This window comes from Ochotona princeps, chromosome 8 (genome assembly GCF_030435755.1).
Source record: "Ochotona princeps isolate mOchPri1 chromosome 8, mOchPri1.hap1, whole genome shotgun sequence".
NCBI classification, from domain to species: Eukaryota; Metazoa; Chordata; class Mammalia; order Lagomorpha; family Ochotonidae; genus Ochotona; species Ochotona princeps.
Genome location: NC_080839.1, coordinates 62863737 through 62885775, shown reverse-complemented (window position 1 = coordinate 62885775; position 22039 = coordinate 62863737). Strand labels below are relative to the sequence as shown.

General features: G+C 39.8%; 1 protein-coding gene across 1 annotated transcript in view; it reads left to right on the top strand.

Annotated features, from left to right (window-relative positions):
• BABAM2 (BRISC and BRCA1 A complex member 2) overlaps positions 1 to 22039 on the top strand; it is a 436262-nt gene that overhangs the window by 80483 nt on the left and 333740 nt on the right. The window contains exon 4 of the mRNA XM_004582697.2: positions 20150 to 20244. Coding sequence (XP_004582754.1) covers positions 20150 to 20244 — 95 coding nt within the window. The remainder of the gene's footprint in view (positions 1 to 20149; positions 20245 to 22039) is intronic.

Below are 22039 nucleotides of genomic sequence, written 5' to 3'. Positions count from 1 at the left end.
TTGGAAAGTCAGATTTACCAAGAGAAGGAGAGACAGAGAGAAAGGTCTTCCATCTGCTTGTTCACTGGCCAAGCAGCTGCAGTAGCTGGAGCTGAACTGATCCAAAGCCAGGAGCTTCTTTTGATGTCCCATGTGGGTGCAGAACTTTCCTAGGCCAAAAACAGGAAGCTGGAAGGGAAGTGGAGCAGCTGGAATATGAACCTGCTTCATATGGGATCCTGTGTGCAAGGCGAGGACTTAAGCCACTAGGCTGTGGTGCCAGGTACCAAAGTGTTATCTTTCATAAAAATATTCAATATATACTTTTATAAAGATTCCTGCTTAAAATATAGTTGTGATATCATTGTCACACTTAAAAAAAAATCAGTATTGGAACTGGCATTGTTTCATAGTGGGATAAGTCTGCCTGTGAGCTAGTGCTATGCCTCAATGGACCAATCCTCCACTTACAAGTACCAGCATCTCCCATGGGTGCCTGTGTGGGTCCCAGTTGCTCCACTTCTCATCTGGCTCCCTGCTTATGACCTGGGAAAGCAACAGACAATAACACAAAGCTTTGGTACCCTGTGCTTGCATGGGAGATCTAGAAGAAACTCCTGGCTCTTCCTTCAGTTTGGCTCAGCTCTGGCCATTGTGGCCATTTGAAGAGTGATCCCGTGAATGAAAGATCTTTTTGTCTTTGTAAATCTGCATTTCCAATAAAAATAAATAAATAAATCTTCGGGGGGAAAAAGGTTCTGCCTGTTCATCCCATTTGAACAAAAATTTGAGTCCTAACTGCTCCACTTTCCATTTAGCTTCCTGCTAATTAGCGTAGGAAAGCAGCAGATGATTGCCACTGTAGTTGGATGCCTGTCACCCCTTGTTGGAGACTCTCATGGAGTTCTAGGCTCCTGAGTTTAGCCTGACCCAACCGCAGGCGTTACAACCATTTGGCAACTGAACCAGCAGAGAGTATTCTATCTCTCTGCCTTTCAAGTAAATAAATAAATATTTTAAAATAATTATTTAAAAGTAAATAATTAATGTTAAATTTTAAATCTTTACTAATTCATATTCAAATTGTCTTGGTTAACACAGCTATATACATATGAAAGCATACACTGAAATACCTGTGGCAGTTAACTTTATAGAAAGTGAAGTTTTATTTATTTGGAGGTTCAAGTTTAAGATGTGCTGGCCCCGCTGGTTTCCTGTACTGTCAACAAGTGTAGAGCTATGACGGAGCACTTGGACAGTAAGGATCACAGGCTTTTCATCTGAATCTGGTGGGCTTTTCTAACCTACCTCTTGGAATTACCGTAGGACATCTCACTAGGGCCACATGTTGAACTACATAATGGATTAAGTTTTTGTTTAGTTCCAATAATTTATGATTTGGGAATTTAAACATTTGCATGAATCCGGGAGCCAAATTGTAGCAATGTGTAAAATGTATGCAAGTTTTATTTTATTTGGTTACTGATGGTGTATGTATTGCTGTAGGTTGATTAAGTTATTTAGGTTTTCTATTTAGTCATTTTGTCTCCCTCCAAAATCTTCCTTATTCTTTCTTTGCCTCCTGACAGTTTTATTACTCCTTTTCTCATTTTTCCTGCTCTTTCATCTTTTTCTTGTTTGTTTTCAGTGTATTTCTGAAGAAAGTGGTCCATGGTTTCCCACTTTTTTCTTTTTTCAGTAAATGATGGTTTTACTTTTGTGATGTCATGTGACATGTTTCTTTGCTTTTGTACATCCTTATGGATTGGTGGTCTGATTTAGAGGTTTACTAATGGTTAGGTTTGTTTTTTGGGCATGAATGTCAGAGTGACATTTTTTTCCATTAGGGAACCTGTAATATCTGTTGTCCTGTGATATAACAACCATTAAAAGATCTTTGCCTAATTTGTTAAAACTTGGGAATTGGCAGCACAGGCAGTGACGTGAGTTTGGGAAATCACACGTGACCATAATTCATATTAGACTTTGTGTTTCTTTGGGAAGAACACGTTTTGCTTCATAGAACAGCCATCTCTAATTCCTTTATTAACTGGAATGTTTATATGAAGAGTATCAGTTGACCAACTTCCTTCACATATTCCAGTGTCAGTCATTGACTTTTTCAGTTATTAACTCATGGGCCTAAAATAATTTGATGTGTTTTAGTCTTTTGTGCTTTTTTGTGTTGTTGACAATTAAATTGACCAATCTATTGCTGGTGGGAGCTTTTTCAAGACTGCTTCTGTGATCCTGTGATAGGACCAAAACACTTCTGACATCATTCTTGCTTTCTGTTGTGGCCACATGTTTCAGGTTCATGTTGTACTTTTTTTCAGCTCTGGGCCTCATGCCAGCTTTTTCACTCTGCTTTACATGTTCTCCAAGAGCTCTAACTCTTGTAAGAAACTGATATCGTTCGCACAAAGGTTTGGCTGTCTGTAGTCTTTCTGAGCTATACTCTTCCAGGCCACTGGCTTTGGTGTGGTTCAGGTGTTAGGCCAGTAGCTTGAATCATTTTCCTTTGTTTTTGGTTGCTTTGTCTGTTTAGTGTTTTGTTCCTTTATTTGTCTTTTGGGCATGCACATGCTGCCCTCCTTTTAATAGCTGTGGTATACATGTAGGAGTGCTGTCTCATGGCCCTGATCTTTATTGGTCCAGACTGAATGCTGTCTTCTTGTGGATTTGTCATACAGTGAGCAGAACTATCAGATATAAATTTGGATGTCCATACTGACTGCACTCAGAGATTTCATTTTCCTAGGAGCAGCATTTATTTCTTCATTGAACAGTGAAACTTCTGCCTTGGTTTGGATTCCTGAAAACAACAGACCCTGAGACAAGGATATAGTATTGAATATTTGGGAGGTGTTCCCTGGAAGCAAGGGAGTGAGTGGGGAGGAGAGGCGAGAGAAACCAAGATAAGATGCATCAGGGGCCAATGTTTGGCTGCAACAGTTAAGGAGACACTTGAGAAACTTGTAGCTTGTATCAGTGTGCCTGGTTTGGAGTCCCTGCTTGGCTTCTAATTCTACTTTCTTGCTAATGTGTATCGTGGAAGGCAGCGGGTGCTGACTTGGGTAGTCAGGTTCCTGCCAATTATGGGGAGGACCTGGATTGAATTCTGAGTTCCTGATGTTAACCCAGCCAGGTTCCTAGCTGTTGTGGTCATTTGGTGAGTAAACTAGTGAATGGCAGATTTCTAATCTATCAAAAAAAAAAAAAAACAAAAAACTAATGAATGAATGGGTAGGTTATTTGGCATGGGCATTTGGGGTTAAACCCTATTAACGGTCCCCAAATTGTATATAACTCACTTTAGTATTATCTCCAGGATGGAGAAAGAAATTTTTCTGCATATACTTTGATCCTTTTTACTTGATGTGATTTACTTCCATGTCATGCAGTCTTCTGTACTGGCCAAATACTCTTAAGACCACAGAACGCTCTTAGAAGCAATTACTTGAGTCAGGGGACTGCTGGTTTATAGCCAAAGGACTAGTGATTTATAGTAGTGAATACTTATCACATATCCACAGGTTAATTTGCTTCTACAGACCGTTTGAGAATCTCGAGATATTTCTTATTTGTCATAATTGGAAGAGAGTAAGATTACTGCTGGTTACTGCAGGTTAGCATCTAATGGGTGGGGGCCGGAAATGCTGCTAAACACATACGGTTCATAGGCAACGCCTACAACAAAGAATCGTCCAGTCATATTGAGACTGAGAAATGCAGGTGTGCAGAAGTCCAGAGTTGCAATGGCCTCTGGATTGAGAGAGCCTGGGTCTGTGCTGTGGCACCGATGGCATCTCCTACAGGTCCAGTGATGGGCCCTGAGCTCTAGCTTTTGCTGTCCCATTCATCTTGTTTCCAAATCCTTTTTATTCTTTACTTTTTTTTATTACTATATATTCTGTATTGTTTTACTTTTTATAAAGTAAAGGGAGACTAACCTAATCCATTTTTTTCCTTGCAGAGTCATTCTTGTGTCTTACATCCTCATGTACTACTTCTTCAGGGAAGCCATCTGTTACATTTACTTCATTTTCAGAATTTCCATATCATGTTATTTGTCAGTTTCTTATGACACAAATGAATTTTTACCATGTACTTTTTCCTCTCAAATTTTAAAAATTAGCATCTATCTGTAAAGTTTTTTGAAAGTTATAATGTACATCTGTAAATACTTTATGTAACATTTTGTCATTAAAAAATCTACTCATATATATATATATGAATATGTACTGGAAATGCAGTTATTCTGTTAGAATCTTTTTGCTGAAACATTAATTTTTAGTGGAAAGGCAGATTTACGGAGCAGGAAGAGACACAGAGAGATAGCCTATCCTCTGGTTCACTCCCCAAATGGCTGCAGCGGCCAGAGTTAGGCTGATCTAAAGCTGGGAGCCACATCTCACATCTGGGTGCACCAGCCCCATTGTTGAACCATTTTGATGTGATAAGGTGCATGTATTTTCATTCTCTTCATTCCTAATATTTTCATATATGTGTGTGTTTTGAGAAAAGGACATTTTCCTTCTTTAGAATCTCAGTGCCATTATCACACTGAAGAGATTTGATATTGATGCATAGTATCTACTGTGTGATCCGAATTTCTACTTCTCCAGTTGTACATAGTGTCCTTTTAGTTCCCCATACCTGATCTGTCATCCATTGAAAGATCATGAAATGTGTTAACTACTCTCATATCTCTTTAACTTTCTTTGAAGTGTTATTCTTGCGTTCTCCATAACCCCCAATTTATTTGAAAGAGTAACACAGAGAGAGGAAGAGGCAGAGAAGAATGAGGTATCTTTCAACTGCTGATTCACTTTTCAAATTCTAACAACAAATCTGGCTAGGTCATAATGAAGCTAGGAACCAGGAAACTCCATCTGAGTCTCCTGCTGGATGGCAGAAAGCTAAGTAACTAGGCCATCATCTATAGTCTCCCCGGTATATTAGCAGGAAGCTGGATGGGATTGTGGAATAGTTGGGACTCAACCAGACACTCTGATTTGGGATATGGGCGAGACAAGTGGTGGCTTAACCCACTGCACCCTAATGGTTGTTCTCCCTCCTTCCTTTTCATTCGTGGCATCAATGGATGAAAGTCCAGATTATTGTTTGTTTTTACTTTTTAATTGACCATCTTTATTTGATCTTTTTCTTTAACTTTCCGACGTCCAATGCTCCCAGCCAGATTTACTGTTATGTAGAATGTTATGCAGTTTAGTTTGTGTGATGATTTTCTTCATGATTGTATTTAGTTTAAACATGTTTGGGAAGTTTTCCACATAGGCGAGGATGGATGGCTGTAATGCATTTATAACAAGGTCTATGATATCAGTTTGTTTCTATGGTTCGACTGCATTCTTTCATTGCAAAGATAACCTTTACTCTGTTACAATCAAGTAGTAATCAGTGGGGTGGGGCTTTCATATTGTGTTCTGTTCCCTGGAAGCATTTTGTATAATAATCTTCTGGTGATTCTCTCCTGAACCAATTAATTATTAGTATCTGTAGTTCTTTTTGTAAAATGTCCTCTCAAAGATTATATCTCTTAGATGGCAAGCTTTAATGAAATAGAAATCTCTTAACTCTGTCATTGGCAGTTCTTACCATGGTATATATACTTAATATGTTTTTTAGCGGATGAGTTAATATTCGGAGATACTAGATAAGGAATAGAAAAACCTCTGATCTTACCAACTTACTCTAAATCTTCACAATGACATTTTTTGTTCCCCTCAAGAACAGAATAATTATGATTTTTTCCCTGTTGTTTCACTTTCCAAAATTTTTTGTAGTGTCATCCAAATGGCAATATATCATTTCTTCCTTATAACACAAAACTCGCTATGTGTACATTTAAACAAATTTTTTATGCATCTTATCATGATATAAATCTAGTTTACAGAAAATTAGATATAAATAGTCTGTATTCCAGTTATTTCACTTATAGTAAGAATGAGTGTGTTTTTAAAAATCAAGCATATTTGCCAAATCTTCCTTTATTTTTATTTTCCCAGGATTTGCTGTTTCCTCATAGTGGTCCTTGTTGAACTTCTTAAAATTAACACCTAGGGGTGGTGTTTGGTGCGGGGGATGCTTAGAATGTGCACGTCCAATATCGCAGTGCCTGTTGAGTTCTGGCTGCACCAGATTCCAACTTTGTCCTGAGGCACCCCTTGGTAGAGAGCAGGTGATAGCTCCAGTGCTTTGGTTTGTGCCACCTGTGTGAGGACCCAGTGTGAGTTCTGGACACAAGACTATCTTAACTGTTGTTTAAGGAGTGAACCAGCAGATGGAAAATGTCTCTTACTATCTTCTCTGCCTTTCATATACTATAAATAAATTAAATGAACCTTATCTTTAGTTCCTAACTACCTTTTAGACTATCTTTTAAAACTGTAGCAGTCACAAGAAGGTTGAGAAAACATTCTTTTTATGGTATCAGATGCATTGTAGTCACTGAATAAGGATTGATAATAAATCGCACTAATGAAACAGTTTCTGAATATGTATTAAAAGATTACCAGGACCAAATTTTTCTGCAGTAGAATATCTATTACTCAATAGAGTAATGTTAATTTATATCCTTTGGCTTAAAATATTGCTATTTTATGCAGTGAAATAAATATGCAAAATTACAAGGTCCAGACTTCATTTAAAACCCATTATAACTTCTGAAGTTGAAACATTATACCCTTTTTTTTATTAGCTTAAATTTCTATGGGATCAGGAACATAGCATATTTCTTTGGATATATGTAAGAATTATATAGCTTACTGTGTAGAAAATTGGTTTACAGTCCTGACGTGGTAGCTTAGTGACTTAATTCCTAGTCTTGCATGCGCTGGGATCCCATGTGGGTGCCAGTTCTAATCCCGGCTGCCCCACTTCCCATCTAACTCCCTGCTTGTGGCCTGGGAAGGGAGTCAAGGATGGCCCAAGTGTTGGGACCTTGTATGGGAGACCCAGAGGAACCCCTGGGCTCCTTGCTTTGGATTGGCTCAGCTCTGGCCGTTGTGGTCGTTTGGGGAGTGAATAGTGGACAAGGGTCTTTCTCTCTGTCTCTCTTCCTCTCTGTGTATCTGTGTATTTTTATTTATAAAACAAATAAATCTTAAAAAAAAAAAAAAGCCAGGATGGTAGCCCTAGTGGCTAAAGGCCTTGCCTTGTATGTGCCAGGATCCCATATGGGCACCGTTTCTAATCCCAGCAGCCCTGCTTCCCATCCAGCTCCCTGCTTATGGCCTGGAAAAGCAGTTGAAGACAGCCCAAAGCCTTTTGACCCTGCGTCTGCGTGGGAGATGCGGAAGAGGCTATGGGCTCCTGGTTTTGGAATGGCACAGCTTCAGCTGTAGCAGTTACTTGGAGAGTGAATCACTGGACAGAAGATCTTCGTCTCTGTCTCTCCTCCTCTCTGTACATTTGACTTTCCAGTAAAAATTAGTATTAAAAAAAGAAAGGAAAAAGGGAAATTGGTTAATATTAACTGCTGAAAGAATTGGGCATGTTTAACCTGGTTAGTACTGGAAGATGATGCAGTAGTTGTCTGCAGATGACTGAGAGAGACTACCTGTAGAATAATACTTAGTGTAGAATTTGTGTAATAGCTAAGAGGGATTTGCATGTATTTTTTCTCTTTCAGTGTAATAAAAAAACATTTCCCAGTAACTAGTAACTGTCTAGCAGCACGATGCACTTCCTAATGTAGTAGTGAGTACATTTTGACTGCTGGTAGTCAAGGAAAATTGGATGACTTATTTCTCACCTTCCCTTCATTCTCTTTTCTGATTGTTCTTCTTCTTCTTTTTCATCTCTGATTGCTTCTTTTACATCTCTGCTGTGCAATATAGTTTGCTACTAGTCACAGGAAGGCCATAGAATATTTCCATTATGGTTCGTCTGAATGGAGAGGTGCTGTAATTGTGAAATACACATCAGAGTTTGAAGTGTTATATCAAAAATAATGTAGAATATCTCACTAATAACTTTTATTTTTATTTGTATTTAGTTTTTTAAAAGATTTATTAATTTTTATTAGAAAGGCAGATATACAGAGAGGAGATACAGAGAAATATCTTTCATCTGCTGATTTACGCCCCAAGTGGTTGCAACAGCCAGAGCTGAGCTGGTCTGAAGCCAGGAGCCAGGAGACTCTTCTGGGTCTCCCACACAGGTGCAGGGTCCCAAGGCTTTAGGCCATCCTCAACTGCTTTCTCAGGCCACAAGCAGGGAGCTGAAAGTGAAGTGGAGCAGTCAGGACATGCACTGGCACCCAAAGGCATCCTGGTGCATGCTAGACAAGGATTTAGCTGCTAGGCTATTGTTCCCAGCCTGTAAGTTTTGTTGTGATTACATGTTGGACGGTAGTATTTGTTTTCCTACTGAAAGAGGCAGAAAAAAGAGAGGGAGAATGACAGGAAACAAGAGGTCCTGTCTGCTACTTCTCTACCTGAATGCCCACAATAATCCCTTCCTTGAATGGAAACATTTCAGGTGCATAGCTTAGGTGAGGTCTGAGGTCTAGAATGATGGATGCATCAGGTGGAAGGGAGTCTAAATGGTCTATGTTTAGCATCCCCACGCAATTCTTTCTTTCATAAATATGGTCTTTAATTATCTGCCTAAATATGCTTTGAGAGCCTAATTTATAATGCAGACTATACCAGATTATCTCTGATGTGATAATTCTCTACAGTGATTGTCCCTTGATATTGGAAGTGAAACTGCTCCTCAAGCCGAAGACAAAAAGTGTGCAGTACAGTTGAACCGATAACGGTTGAATTCACAGGCAACACAGAATAAGGATCTCATTAAGATGCTTGATAAATTGTGCTACCAACTTTTGATGATGTTCTTGTGATGAATGTTCAGGTTTATGATTTTATTTGGTAGACATTATTTAAATAACTCTACCCTAGGAGGTACTGTTTAATTGAACTGCAGCTGCTAAACAGGGAGGTTGCTGGGAACACAACTAACTAATGTCTTTATGGTTTGAAATTAAGTGTGCCAACACCAGTGGCAGTAGAATCTAAGGCCATGATGGGCTGTAAATTGGTAACTTTTACAAGGCTGAAATGTTACAGGGATGAAGATAAAGTTCTGAAACCGGGTTCCCTGATACATTGGGGTCAGCACCATGGCAGGTAGATTAAGCCTCTAGCTTTGCTATCCAGTATGGGTGCTGATTCACATCTTAGCTGCTTACTTCTGATCCAACCCCCTGCTTATGGTGTGGAAAAGCAGCAGAGAATGGTTTAAATCCTTGGGCTCCTGCACCTGCATGGGAAAACCAGAAGAAGCGCTTGGCTTTTTGGCTGCAGGATTGCTCGGTTCTGGCAATTTGATAAGTGGACCAGCAGGTGGAAAATTTCTGTCTCTGTAACCATGCCTTTCAAATAAAAATAAAATAAATAAAAAAAAGAATAAGTGTTCTATAGCTTAGCAGTAGTGTATATATATATATATTTATAAAAATCATGGAACTTTTCAGTTGATAGGAAGCATACCATGAATCAGTGCTGGTGTGGCTGCCAAAGGGTATTTCAACTTACAGTGGTATTTATCCATGGGAGCTTAGTATCTGAAATGAAGGCAAGGATTTTATTTGTTTCTGTGCTCTTTAGAGCACGCTTGGAATTCTATGTTTAGTTCTGGATATTATCCTCTAGGAGAGATAGGAGCAAACTATAAAGAGCAATATAGTAAAGAAAACTAAGAGGCAGCCAGGGAGGAGTAGAGGATGAAACTGGAAAGTATGGCTTGACCAAGAGGTGAGTCATGATGGGATTGAGAGATTATGAGAACTGCCTTCAAATTGCTGAAGGGCTATGTATTAAATAGAAAGTATGGTTCCTAAAGCCTGGTGAACCAGTTTGTGGAATTTTTTTTTTTAAGATTTATTTTATTTTTATTACAAAGTCAGATACACTGAGAGGAGGAGAGACAGAGAGGAAGTGGAGCCGCCGGGACTAGAACCAGCGGCCATATGGGATCAAGGCGAGGACCTTAGCCACTAGGCCACACTGCCAAGCCCCAGTTTGTGGAATTTTTAAACAGAGAAAGATAGAATCCAAATTTCAGGATAAGGAAGCACAGAGAGTTAAAGCTAACTCTTGGAAATGGGTTGCCTCTTTAGAGAACGTTCTGTGAAAATACTGCTTGAACCTAACTTTCTGGCATAGCATTTTCAGCCTGGCATTTCCACCAGCCTCTGGTTGGGGCTTCCTTCTCATTCCTGGGGTTTCAGTAAGGAAACATTTCATGCAGCAACTAATTAGAGTAATTTTTCCATTTTTGGCACAATTCCTCATATTTACTATTTGAATTGTTTCTTTCACAATATGTTTTCCTAGCAGTTGTTAAAACTTTCCAAAGAGATTTGATTGAGTTGAAAGGCAGAGCTACGGAGAGACAAGAAAAGAAAGAGATCTTGTGTCTGCTGGTTCAGTTCCGAAATATAGTCGGTGGCCAGGGCCAAAACCAGGGTCCATGAATTCCATTCAGGTGTGCCACATTGGTGACAGGGACCCAAGCACTTGACCATCTGCTGCTGCTTTCCTGGTGCACTAGTAGGGAGCTGAAGTGGAGCGTTTGGACTCAAATTGGTATTTTTATGGGACGCTGGTCTTTCAGGCGTCATTCAACTCCACTTTGCCACAGTGCTGGCTCCTATTTAAACTTTAAGATAGAGTAGCATGAATATATTTTGTGGTAAAGAATAAGGAAAGTGGCCTGTAGACAGACTGTTTTTTTTTGTAATTGGCAAGACGATCATAGAGTCCGTTCTACATACGTGGTGAGTAGGCCTTTTCGAAAGGTGCTGTCAGCTTCTAAAGATTGTCAGCTGCTAAGGCACACCCTGTAAATTACAAATATTGCCTGGGATGTCTGCGATTTCCTGCTGTGTCATATGTACAGTGGGAGCACTGTAGACGGGCATTTGGAAATAAACACAAGATTCTGCTGCATTGGTTCCACGATGATTACCTCACAGTAATTACCTCACTAATGAAAAATAACACTTGAAATTAACATTTTGTTGTTAGTTTGTTGTCACACTTCTAGAAATTCCAGGTGCTTTGTTTCTTTCTTCTCCCTTTTAAGCGTGACCTTATTTCTCCCTGAATCCTATTTTTATTTCTTTGTTCTCCTGCCTACTCCTCTTTCTAATGAAAAGTTGAAGTAAGCAGTATCCAAGTTCTGTGCACTGTGTTCATATACTCTTCTCCAGGGTGAGATAAAGGAAGTGGGATGTTATTGCTCCTCTGTGTGATTTGTGTTACTCTTTTCGCCACCATCTTGGCCTTGAGATCAGGTACGATGTTTTTCTACTTCCTGTACCACTTCCCAGGTGTCCAGTGTGTGCTTCTGAGCACGGCAGGTTTTTAATAAATGCTCCTCACTGATTTACTGACCATTCTCCATAGCAAGAAAGTAATGCTGCAGTTTATTTCAAAGAGGCCATGGAGTATTGAGACAAATTTTTCAGAGGTTCTTTGAAGTTGAAGATTTTGAGAAATTTTGGAAAGAGAAGAGCAGAGGGTTCTGAAAGATAAATTCCTTCCTTTGTTTTTGGAAGCACTCAGATTGTGCATTTACTATATTTCAAATATGGTAACCCAACCTCCCCTGAAGGTCCGTTTAGGTGCGGGTGTAATAATTGGTAAGTGATTTTTCTTTTTTTCTGTTCGAACTTCTTTGTGTATTCAAATACTTTCGGCTGTTTAATTTTTTTAATCAACTAAAACTTAGAAATATGTATTTAACATTACCTACTACTCTCCTTTACACGGATATATCCAAGAGATGGTTGTTTAACATAGTGATATGATGTTAGTAATGATGCCAGTCAAGACACCCCTGTCTTATCTTGGAGTGCCTGAATTCACTGACTGAGCTCTTGACTCCAGCTGCTTGCTCGAGGGAAACACTGGTGATAATTCCAGTGATTGGGTTCTTGACTCCCAGCACCAACCTGACCCAGCCCCCTGCTATTACATAACTCTGGGGAATGAACCAAAGACATCTCTGTCTTTCCTCCTCTCTCTCTATCTCTCCAATCAGTGAATAGATATATTTAAATGGGATAAGTTGGAGAATTTTCCTGAAAAATAAAAATCTTTGTATTCTTTTTTTGTTTTTGTCCTTTGAGAAGCTTTGAATGAGAGTGGAAGTGTGGGAAAGGGTTCTCATTTGCTAATTCACTTTGCACACGGCCCCAGTGGAGGCAGCTGGGCAAGCCCTGGGAGGTGTACGGGTGACAGGAACTCATTGCTGGAGCCTGTACCACCACCTTCCAGCATCAGCACTGGCTCAGTCGGCAACCAGATGGGGAACTTGAATGAAAGTCCATGTCCATAATGTAGGCCTATAACTGCCGGTGCAAACACTCACCTTCTCATCTCTCCTTTGAAAAGCTTGTTGCAGAGTTCCTTTAAATGTTGTACAGCTCTCAAATTGTATTTTGAAAATGGTTTTATTTATAAAAAATAAATTTACTCATGACTATTCAAGTAAACACTTCATAATCTGTGTTTAAGAGCAAGTTTCTTTAAAAGGGTACTTTTTTTACATCAGATTAAAAACAATAACAGCTTTATTGGATATAATTCACATACCAAGCAGTTTGCCCTTAATGTGTACAATTCAGTGATTTTTAGAAAGTCGCAAAGTTGTGTAGTTATCAGCATTAATTCCAGAGCATTTTCATCATTACATAAGGAAATCTGATATCCATTAACAGTCATTCCCTATCCCTCCCCCAGCTACTTGCAACATTACTCTTTCTGTCTTTATGAATTTGCATATTCTGGGTATTTCATACAAATGGAATCTTGCAACAGTCATCAAGCAAATGGTCTTTTGTTTCTTTTTAAAATTAGCATGTTTTCAAAATCCCTCCACATTGTGTACCCCAGGAGGCAGCAGATAATAGCTCATCCCTGCCTCCCATGTGGAGACCTGCATTGAATTCTTGGCTCCTGGCTTCCCTTGTCCTGGCTGTTGCGGACACTTGGAGAGTGAGCAATCCAATGGGCTAGTTTCTTTCTCTCTGTGTTCCTCTGTCTGTCTGTCTGTCTGTCTGCTTTTAAAATAAAAATTAACTAAATGAAAAAATATTCAGACTTCACCTGTACTTTAGCAATATATCAGTAATCTGTTTTTAGACTTGAATTGGATGTTTATATCCTGTTTTATCTGTGCACAGAGCATTTTTTTCTTCACTTTTTGACTGTTGTGAATAATACTGCTGTAATGTTCTTATATGGATGATTTGTGAACATACCTTTCAATTCTTTTAGGGTGAATACCTGGGAGTGGGATCACAGAGTCAAATGGCAACTCTGCGTTTACTGCCAGGAGGAACTGCCCGACTGTTCTCCGAAGTAGTATATACATGTCTCAGATTCTCCACATTCTCACTTGTTCTTATCCATCTTTCAGATGATGGCCGTACTAGTGGGCATGAAATGATATCCTTGTGATTTTTAGTATACTTTCTTGAGGACTAATGATGTTGGTCGTTTTTTCATGTGCTCATTTGCCATAGTAATGTTTTTGTGAAAGAAAAAAATTTTTTTCACACATTTACCTGTTTTAAAATTGAATTATTTGCCTAATTTATGCTGAGTGTGAGAATTTCTAATATATCCTGGGAACAAGTCTTTTATGTATGATTTGTCAGATTTCTCCTCCACCTGCATTTTGTGGGTTATCTTTCCACTTTTCAGGTAGTCTTCTTTTAATTTTGATTTTTTTTTTTTTCAGTTTTAGTGTGACCCATAGGACACACATACACACACACAGGAGGGTACTTCAGAAAACTTGTGGAAAATGGAATAAACAGCTTTGTTATAAAAATTTTTGAGAATCATGCATAGAGAAGCCCATGGGAAATACATATGAAAAAAGTAGCTGGACTTTGCTAAACTAAGTTTATCTTAATTTTGCTTCCATGAAATTTTTGGAATAATTTCATAATTAAGCCTACACACACACACTGATGAGAGATTTTTAAGAGGAATTGGCTTACAGGTGTGAAATATGAGACGTTTTCCTGTAGGCCATCTGCACACTGCATACCCTGGGATGCTTGCAGCCTGTGTCCGTCAGGGCCCGAAGCCTCAGACCTGGGAAAGCCAGTGCGTAAACCTCTGTCTGGCAGAAGGCCTGACAACCTGGGCTGTGTGAGTCTTGCTGAAACAGATTCCTAGTTCTCATAGTAATTTTGTGGATTCATTAGTATTGTTCTGTCCACATGACCACATGGTATGTAGCTTTTTACTTTTTCTTTCCAATGTAGATAGATGGTTTTTATCTTTTTTTTAGATTGCTATCTAATTACCCTAGTAGAGGCTCCAATACTATGTTGAATAGAATCAGCAGAGATAGATATTTTTGAACTATATTGTTAATGTTTTCTGGTTTGGAAGTATTTATTTTTAAAGATTTTGTTATTTTTATTTTAAAGGCAGAGTTACACACAGAGAAAGAGATATAAAAGATTTTCCGTCTGCTGGTTCATTCCCCAGATGGCTGCAACAGCCAGAGCTGACGCAGTCTGAAGCCAAGAACTAGGAGCTAGGAGCTGTTTCTGGGTCTTCTATGCCTCACAGGCTGCAAGCAGGGAACTGGATGGGAAGTGGAGCAGTCTGCACACAAACTGGTGCCCACATGGAATGCCAGGTCCACAAGCAGAAGCTTAGCATACTATCCCATGTGCTGGCTGCAGTTTGGAAGTATTTATTGACAGTGTTCCTCTGAGAACTTGAAAATCTAGCTGCTTATTCTCCATAGTAACAAAAGTAATACAAATGTTTCAGCTGGAATTTAGCATGTTATTTTTCTAAAATATGATTGTCCAGTATCATCCATTTTGGTTTTTGCCGGAAAATTATGCCTTTGTTCAATTAATTTTTTTACTGTTTTTCCCCTAAAGGTAACTGCAGTAAGCCAATTGTTAGACTTTTAAAAACATATCCCTAAAGAATATGCTCTCCTAAACAATTGTGTTTGCTGTGTATATTTGAGTCCCCACAAATACTTCCTGTCTGTGGCTTGGATTAATGCCTTTGAAGTGTATAATTTGTAAAAGCTGGTGTTGACAATCTCAGATGAGCGCAGTGGTAGGATGAAGGAGAGGTAGTGGTTGCATTGCTTTTGATAATTTAATTGTATAGCCAACTTCTGAAGAGTGCATTTTCTCGCTTACACTCAATTCCCTACAGAAAGCTTTAGAAGTAACTCTGCTGTGATTTACTTTTACTGTAGATTTTGTCAGTATATAGACATTCAATTCAAATAATAGAATTTCTTTCATATGTTGATTATTTCCTGAATATAGTCTGTGTGTTTTGTAAGTTTGCTGTGTCAGAGACAAAGTGAATGTAAGAAAACGTCAATTCTGGATGTTTGCAAAGCATAAATATTTGGGAAGAACAAGTATGAAAGGTTTCAAGAGTCTTGAAAGATGCGTATGCTGGCACTGTGGCTTAGGGGTAAAGCTACCAGTGACATCCAAGATAGGCACCAATTTGAGTCACAGCTGATCCAGCTCCCTGCTAACTTGCCTGGGAAAAGGCAGAAGATATCCCCACTGCTTGGCCTCGATTCCCACGTGGAAGACTGGGAAGAAGCTCTTGGCTCTTGACTTTGGCCTAGCTCAGCCTAGAGCTCTCTGGGGACCAAATCAGCAGATGAAAGATCTGTCTCACGTTCATTCTTTCTCTCTAGCTCACTCTCTTTTTGTAACTGTTCAAGTAAAAAAAAATCTTTTTTTAAAAAGAAAAATACACAATGTCTTTTAAAAAAATGTTTATTTCAAGGGCACAGTGGAGATGCAGGGAGGGGTTTAGACAGAGGTGGGGGAGAGAGATTTTCAGTTTGTTTACTCAATCTCTAATTGGCTCCTACAGTTAGGGCTGTGTAAGGCCTAGGCAAGGAGCCTGGGTTTCTGTCTGGGACTCCTGAGCCATATATACTTGAGCCATCATTTGCTGCCTCCCAGGGAGTGTATTAGCAGAAAGTTAGATAGGGCTGAGAAGCATAGGCAAGATTGGAATATAGACAGTTGAACCATGGCATCGGGTGTTCCAATTGACAGCTTATTCACTATGTTGTAACACTTGCCTCTTCATTATCTTTTACTTGTGTATTTATATTATAACTTTTTAAAAATTATTTTAGATGATGGTTGCATAGTTGAACAGGGTGGGAAGGATCTAGGGTTAGGGAGAAGTGGGTGTGATCATTGTTTCCAAGCTTTCTATTTCTTCTTCCCATTTCTGGGGTGAGAGGGGAGATAGGGGGATAGACCATACCCAACCTCCCAACCATCCCAGTACCCGAGAATAGGAAACGGCTACCTGATATCAACTCAGAATCACAATGTGCAGGTATGCTCAAGCACCCTGGCCAGGTTACTCAGACTCTTTGGATCCCCCACCCCTGGGGCTCACTGACCCAGCACACCTAGCAGGTTGGCTGGAGGACCTTTATCAGTGGGGCTCATGGACCCGGCACCCACTGCCCCCAGACTGGCATGGCTCATCTCACCTCAGCATCTACCTGTGGGTACTTCAGCCTGGTTCAATCTAACCTGCCACCTATTCCAGCCTATACTGGTTGGTGCTGCAGCCTAGTCTTGTCCAGTGAGCCCGCTGTCCTAACCCAGTGTGAACTGGCTGGTGTTGTGGCCCAACCTGCCCCCTCCTGCGCACCCCATTCTGTTTCTTAGATCTGCCAGTGAATGTTATGAACTGGCCCAGCCTGGCCCATCACCAGACCTGACCCACATGTATGCTGGCGGGTACTCTAACCTGGCCTGATTTGGGCTGCTCTTTGCGTTAGTTCTTCTTCTTCTTCTTCTTTTTTTTAGAGCAAGAAGAAAAGTGCTATTTAATGGGTGCAAAGTTTTTTTTTTAATTAATTACGTTGTATTATGTGACACAGTTTCATAGGCTCTAGGATTCCCCCAACCCCTCCCCGTGCCCTCCCCCATGGTGGATTCCTCCACCTTGTGCAGTATTGCAGTACAAATTCAGTCAAGATTCTTTCTGCTTTGCATTAGTTCTTGCACTTACCTACAGTGACTGCATCCTGACAGAGTTTCCCAAGGTCATCTGTCTGGTCTCCTCCCAGTTGCAGATCTTGTGCACACTGGTGGGTCCTTGTTTCAGGTTGACTTTGTTCACCTCTTGTCCTAGCAGGAATGGTGTCTCTGCCCAATTGGCCCATATCTTTTCCAGTTCTTACTGTTGGGTGTTGCATCCCAGCCACCCTTGTCTGTGCCCAGACAGCTCTCACATGGTTCTGTGGGAGCTGAGACATAGCCCAGCCTGTTCTACAACCACCCTGACTCTCACAAGCACCAATGGGTGCTGGAGACTAGCCTAGTCTGTTACTCCCCAGACCTAGTCCACACCTGTACCAAGGGAGACTGAAGCGATGTCCAACTCAGCCCCAAACCCTCTTCCAGCTCTTGCACTCACCAGTGGAAATTCCAACTCAGCTGGGATGTTTCCTTAGTTCCCAACCAGGTTTATTCCCACCCACAGACCTTGTGTGTGTCCACAGAGATTGCTGTTCACCATAAATGAGCCCACATACTCCCTGCAGATTCTACCCCCAGACCCAATTCACTCACATGTTTTTTGGCTTTTTGGTCCATCCCCACAGTACCTGTTCCCTTTTCTTATATTCGCTGGTGGGTTCCATGTTCTAGTCCTTCGAGTAGAGTAGCTTTGTCCATGGAAGTTCCTCAGAAGTCATTCCTTACCTGGACATGAACCATCAGGTTCCTGCTTGTCCCAACCTGTGCCATCCCCCAGACTCCATGTAACCTCACACCCCCAAGTTTCCGGAGTACACCCCCAGGTGGCCCAAGGGCGTATTCTGACATGTTTGTACCCAGGTCACCCAGCTGAGATTCCCCAGCTGCAGCTGTGCAGCTGGGGGAACAAAGTTCCCAAGCCTCCAGCCCAATCTCGTTCGAGATCTGCCCACAGCATGGCAGCTGCGGACAGAGAAAAATATCCAGCCCTCAAGCCTAGGCTAGCTCAGGAACTGCCCACTGCATGGCAGCAGTGGATGGAGTTAGAATCCCAAGCCTCAAGCCTGACCCAGCCCGAGTTCCCCACAGCCACATAGCTGGGGGAGCAAAGCTCCTGAACCTCTAGCTCAGAAGATCTACTTAATATTTCTCCATGAACTTTATTTAGTCCCCTCTCATATGTAGTTAAAGCTTAGCTACCTTCATATTCACACTGTATCACAGTACCTCACTGCTATGTTGAGCCTACTGTGAAAATTTTACATTAATAGAGGGACAAAACAATATAAGCTTATATACAATTAAATATTCAGTGTCATAATTAGTACTGTTGAATATCAACAACAGCTATCATTGTTTTTCAGATTTATTGTGGCTCTATTGCAAGAGAAAGTAATAAGAATGGATTTAGATGTTATAGTATTTGCGAACCATTTGGCAGATCGTACTGATTGGAACAGAAGATTGATACTGGTTTGCAGATAGGGAGAAGGGTGAATTAATTGGTAGGGACACCATATTTTAGAGGCCTTAAATCAAAATTTGAAAAGCCTATTTTTATTTCATTTGGTTTAGAGACTCATTGGAGTTTCCTGAAGTACAAAGTTTTGGGGAAGATAATGCTTTAAGATTTACTTGGTTATAGCATTAAGGTTTGGAGATAGCTGGTTCTGGTCTGTTTGTTAATGTTTTCCTTATTTGAGAGGTGGAGTGAGTGGAAGGGAGGAAAGGGGAGAGAGCGAGTGCAACCCCATTTAGGGGTTCACTCCTGAGTGCTCATAGTGACCAAGACTGCACCAGGGCTGGAGATAGGAGCTTGCAGCACAATTCAGATTTTCCCCCATGAGTGGCAGAAAATCTATTATTTGAGCCATCACCACTGCATTCCAGGCTCTGCCTTGGCAGGAAGCTGGTAAGGAGCTGAGCTCACAGTCCTACAGTTGCTGTGATGTGGGGTGAGGGTGTCTTGTCCATGAGGCTAGAAGCCTTTTTCTTTAATAGCAAGGTTCTTTGTTTGATCATGGGTGCCTAACATAGTGCCTGAGGGGAATTCACTTACAATTCAGTCAATATATGGACAAGGTGATGTAGGTCTGGATAGACATTTAGGCATTAGGAAAAATTCATATGAGAGACATTTGGAAGAAAAACTTGATATAATTGTTTTCTAAGAGTGTGAAGGGTGTATAAGGTTAAAGATGACATTCAAATTTCAGCATGAGTTTCAATGCTAGCCAAGAAACAGGAAGTCATTTAGGGGAAAGGGGATAGTCATCATTGTGTTTTTAGACTTGCTGAGTTTGGCATTGAAATGCCTAGTACATAAGAATTTAAGGGCTCAAATTAGAACTGAAATCTGAATGTTTAATTTTGAATATCACTATGTAGATTATTGTTTCCGTAGTAAAAAATTATTGGATTGATAAAACTATTGTACACATGTGTACAGAGGTGTGTACATGTGTGCAAATGCAAACACCTTCATAGACTCTAACCTGATTTGTTGGTGATTATTGACAAACCAATCTGCTTGTCACTGTTAGAGGAATGGTGAAGATATTTGGGGGGAAGCAAAAAAAAGGAGATATGAAGAAAAACAGAGATGGGAAAACTTGTAATAGATTTGTCTACGAGACTTTGAAATTTATCTTATGTTTCAAAATACTCCTATGGCAGGAGTGTGTGTTGGGTGTTTATGTGGAACTGGCACAGTACTTGGCTTTTGCTTCTATTTATTCTGTGATACAGAAGCATAGTTGTGTCCCTTTTACTTCGGAGGAAACTGAAATCTACAGAAGTTGGAACTTGATCATTAGTGGGAAGTTATTAGACAAGAATGTTTTCTATAAAATTAACTGGCATGTGTGTTGAATGAGGCTGCTCATTTCTGTTTTGAAACATAATCATAGTGCATTGTTTGGAGATCAAACTTTTTGACTACTTGTATGTATTAATTTAAAAGAGTGTTATTTATGTGCTAACCACTTAGTAAAGGGTTTTCACTTTTTTTTCTTAAACTAATATAAATTTCTGATCCATTCTTCAAACCATTCATACATTAGCAAGAAAATATAGAGTGCCTATCATTTTCTTCTCTTCCAGGGGATATAATTTTCAACGCCCAGTACCCAGAGCTGCCCCCTGATTTTATCTTTGGAGAGGATGCTGAGTTTTTGCCGGACCCCGCAGCTCTGCACGTGAGTTCCACAGACCAGTTGGTGGAAAGAAAACAAAATTGGCTTTTGACAACTGCTTAATGGATAAATTTGTCAAACATGTGATGTTTTTCTGTCCTTATTTTCTTTTTGCTGTGAAATAGCTGCAGCTTTTGATGTTGCCAAGAGTTAAACGAGAGATTTTTTTGTATTAGTTTTACTTTCAGACTCTTTTAAATTAGTGAAAAACTCTAGCAGATTGGTTGAAATAATTTTACTCCAGTTTACAAAGACATGTTGAAAACATTTTCTTTGTTTCAGCTTAATATTTCTTGTCTACAATCAGTTTTCTTGTGTTTACCAACACTTCATCACCAAGCTTGTTAGGAGAGTATTTCCTGGCTGTTCAAGAGCTGTTCGCATGGAAGTGAAAGTGGTAAATTTGGCCTAGTCCCCACATTATCTCAGTATTATTATCAGCTGGGTAAAGATCAGATTAAGTGTTCTTTATGAAGCAAGACCAAAATCTTTGTAGTTGAAATAAAATGTTCCTGGAAGTAAAGCAGAAATAGTCAACACCAGGGACATGAGTGCTGGTACTTGCCCAAACACATGGGTTTTATGTGAAAGTTGTGTGCTTTACATGTCTATGCTGGAGAAAAACACGTGCTGTTTGCTTAAGCGGCTCTGATCAAACAAGAAGCTTCTTTCTCTGCTTTTTTATGTGCTAATGTATTGTGATATAGATCTTAAGAGGTTTAATTGTTTAAAACTGTGTCCTTAGTTTTGCTTTGTGAAATTTTTTTTTGTCTTGCTAAAGTTTTGCAATTGAAATTTTGATGACTTGGGAATATTTTGAAGTTGACCATGAATCCTTCCCTTTTAAGGGGGAGTTTCTCCACCTCAGTTAAAAATGTGTTAAACTTTAGACCACAGATGTAAAAATACTGTTGGCAAGAAAAAAATGGATTTGTTGTAAAGTTTGAGGTAACTGTACAAAAGCCGTGATTTTATTTGATTCTTAGATATGATAAATTAAATATGGCTTCTTCAGATGCCATGTGTTATCTGTTTGCCTCTTCTTAAGGCTGAGTACTTATCTGAAGAAAATAGGGCAGAAGTATCACTATAGCCCTCTCTTGCATTGAATCCATACAGTGAAGGGTTATATATGCTAGACGTTGAAGAATGTGTTACGTGCTCAGTGCCACAGGAATGTAAAGAGAGTGACCAGAAAAAGCTTCTACTATAGAAGTGAGATTTGTACTCATTCTAGAAGAATGGTGCAAGAAGTGCGAAGTATGGCAGGAAAATCTTGTGTGAGGGAATATTGTAAGCAGGTTTGTAAAAGCTATGGCATACATGGATATATTGCAGAAAAGAACATTGACAGATTTACTGAAATGTAAGTTAATAAAGAAAGGGCTAGGAAAGGTTAGAAATTGGAAGAAGATTGGGTTCTGTATTTAATGCTGAGCTAAAAGCCATAGAAAGAATCATCTGGTGACCACGTGGTAAGTGTAGTGGACTGAGGAGAGGTTGAAGACCTGAAATGAGGATGACTGTAAAATCCAGGGCAGAGAGAGGGGGCTTTGAGCTAGAGTTGCATAAGGAGGAATGCTATGTGAAAAGAATAAAAACATGCCTGTACATGCCTTGAGATTGTCTCTGTAATTTGCAATGCATATCTTTAATATTAGCAAGTGTGGTGAAAGTGTAAAATTTAAAAGCCAGAAAGGGCCTTTGGATTTGTTGTATTCTACTCTTCTATCTTGGCACTGAAAAAGTTGACCTAGATTTGTATAATTTTGTGTCAAAGCTGTTTTGTAACTCTACT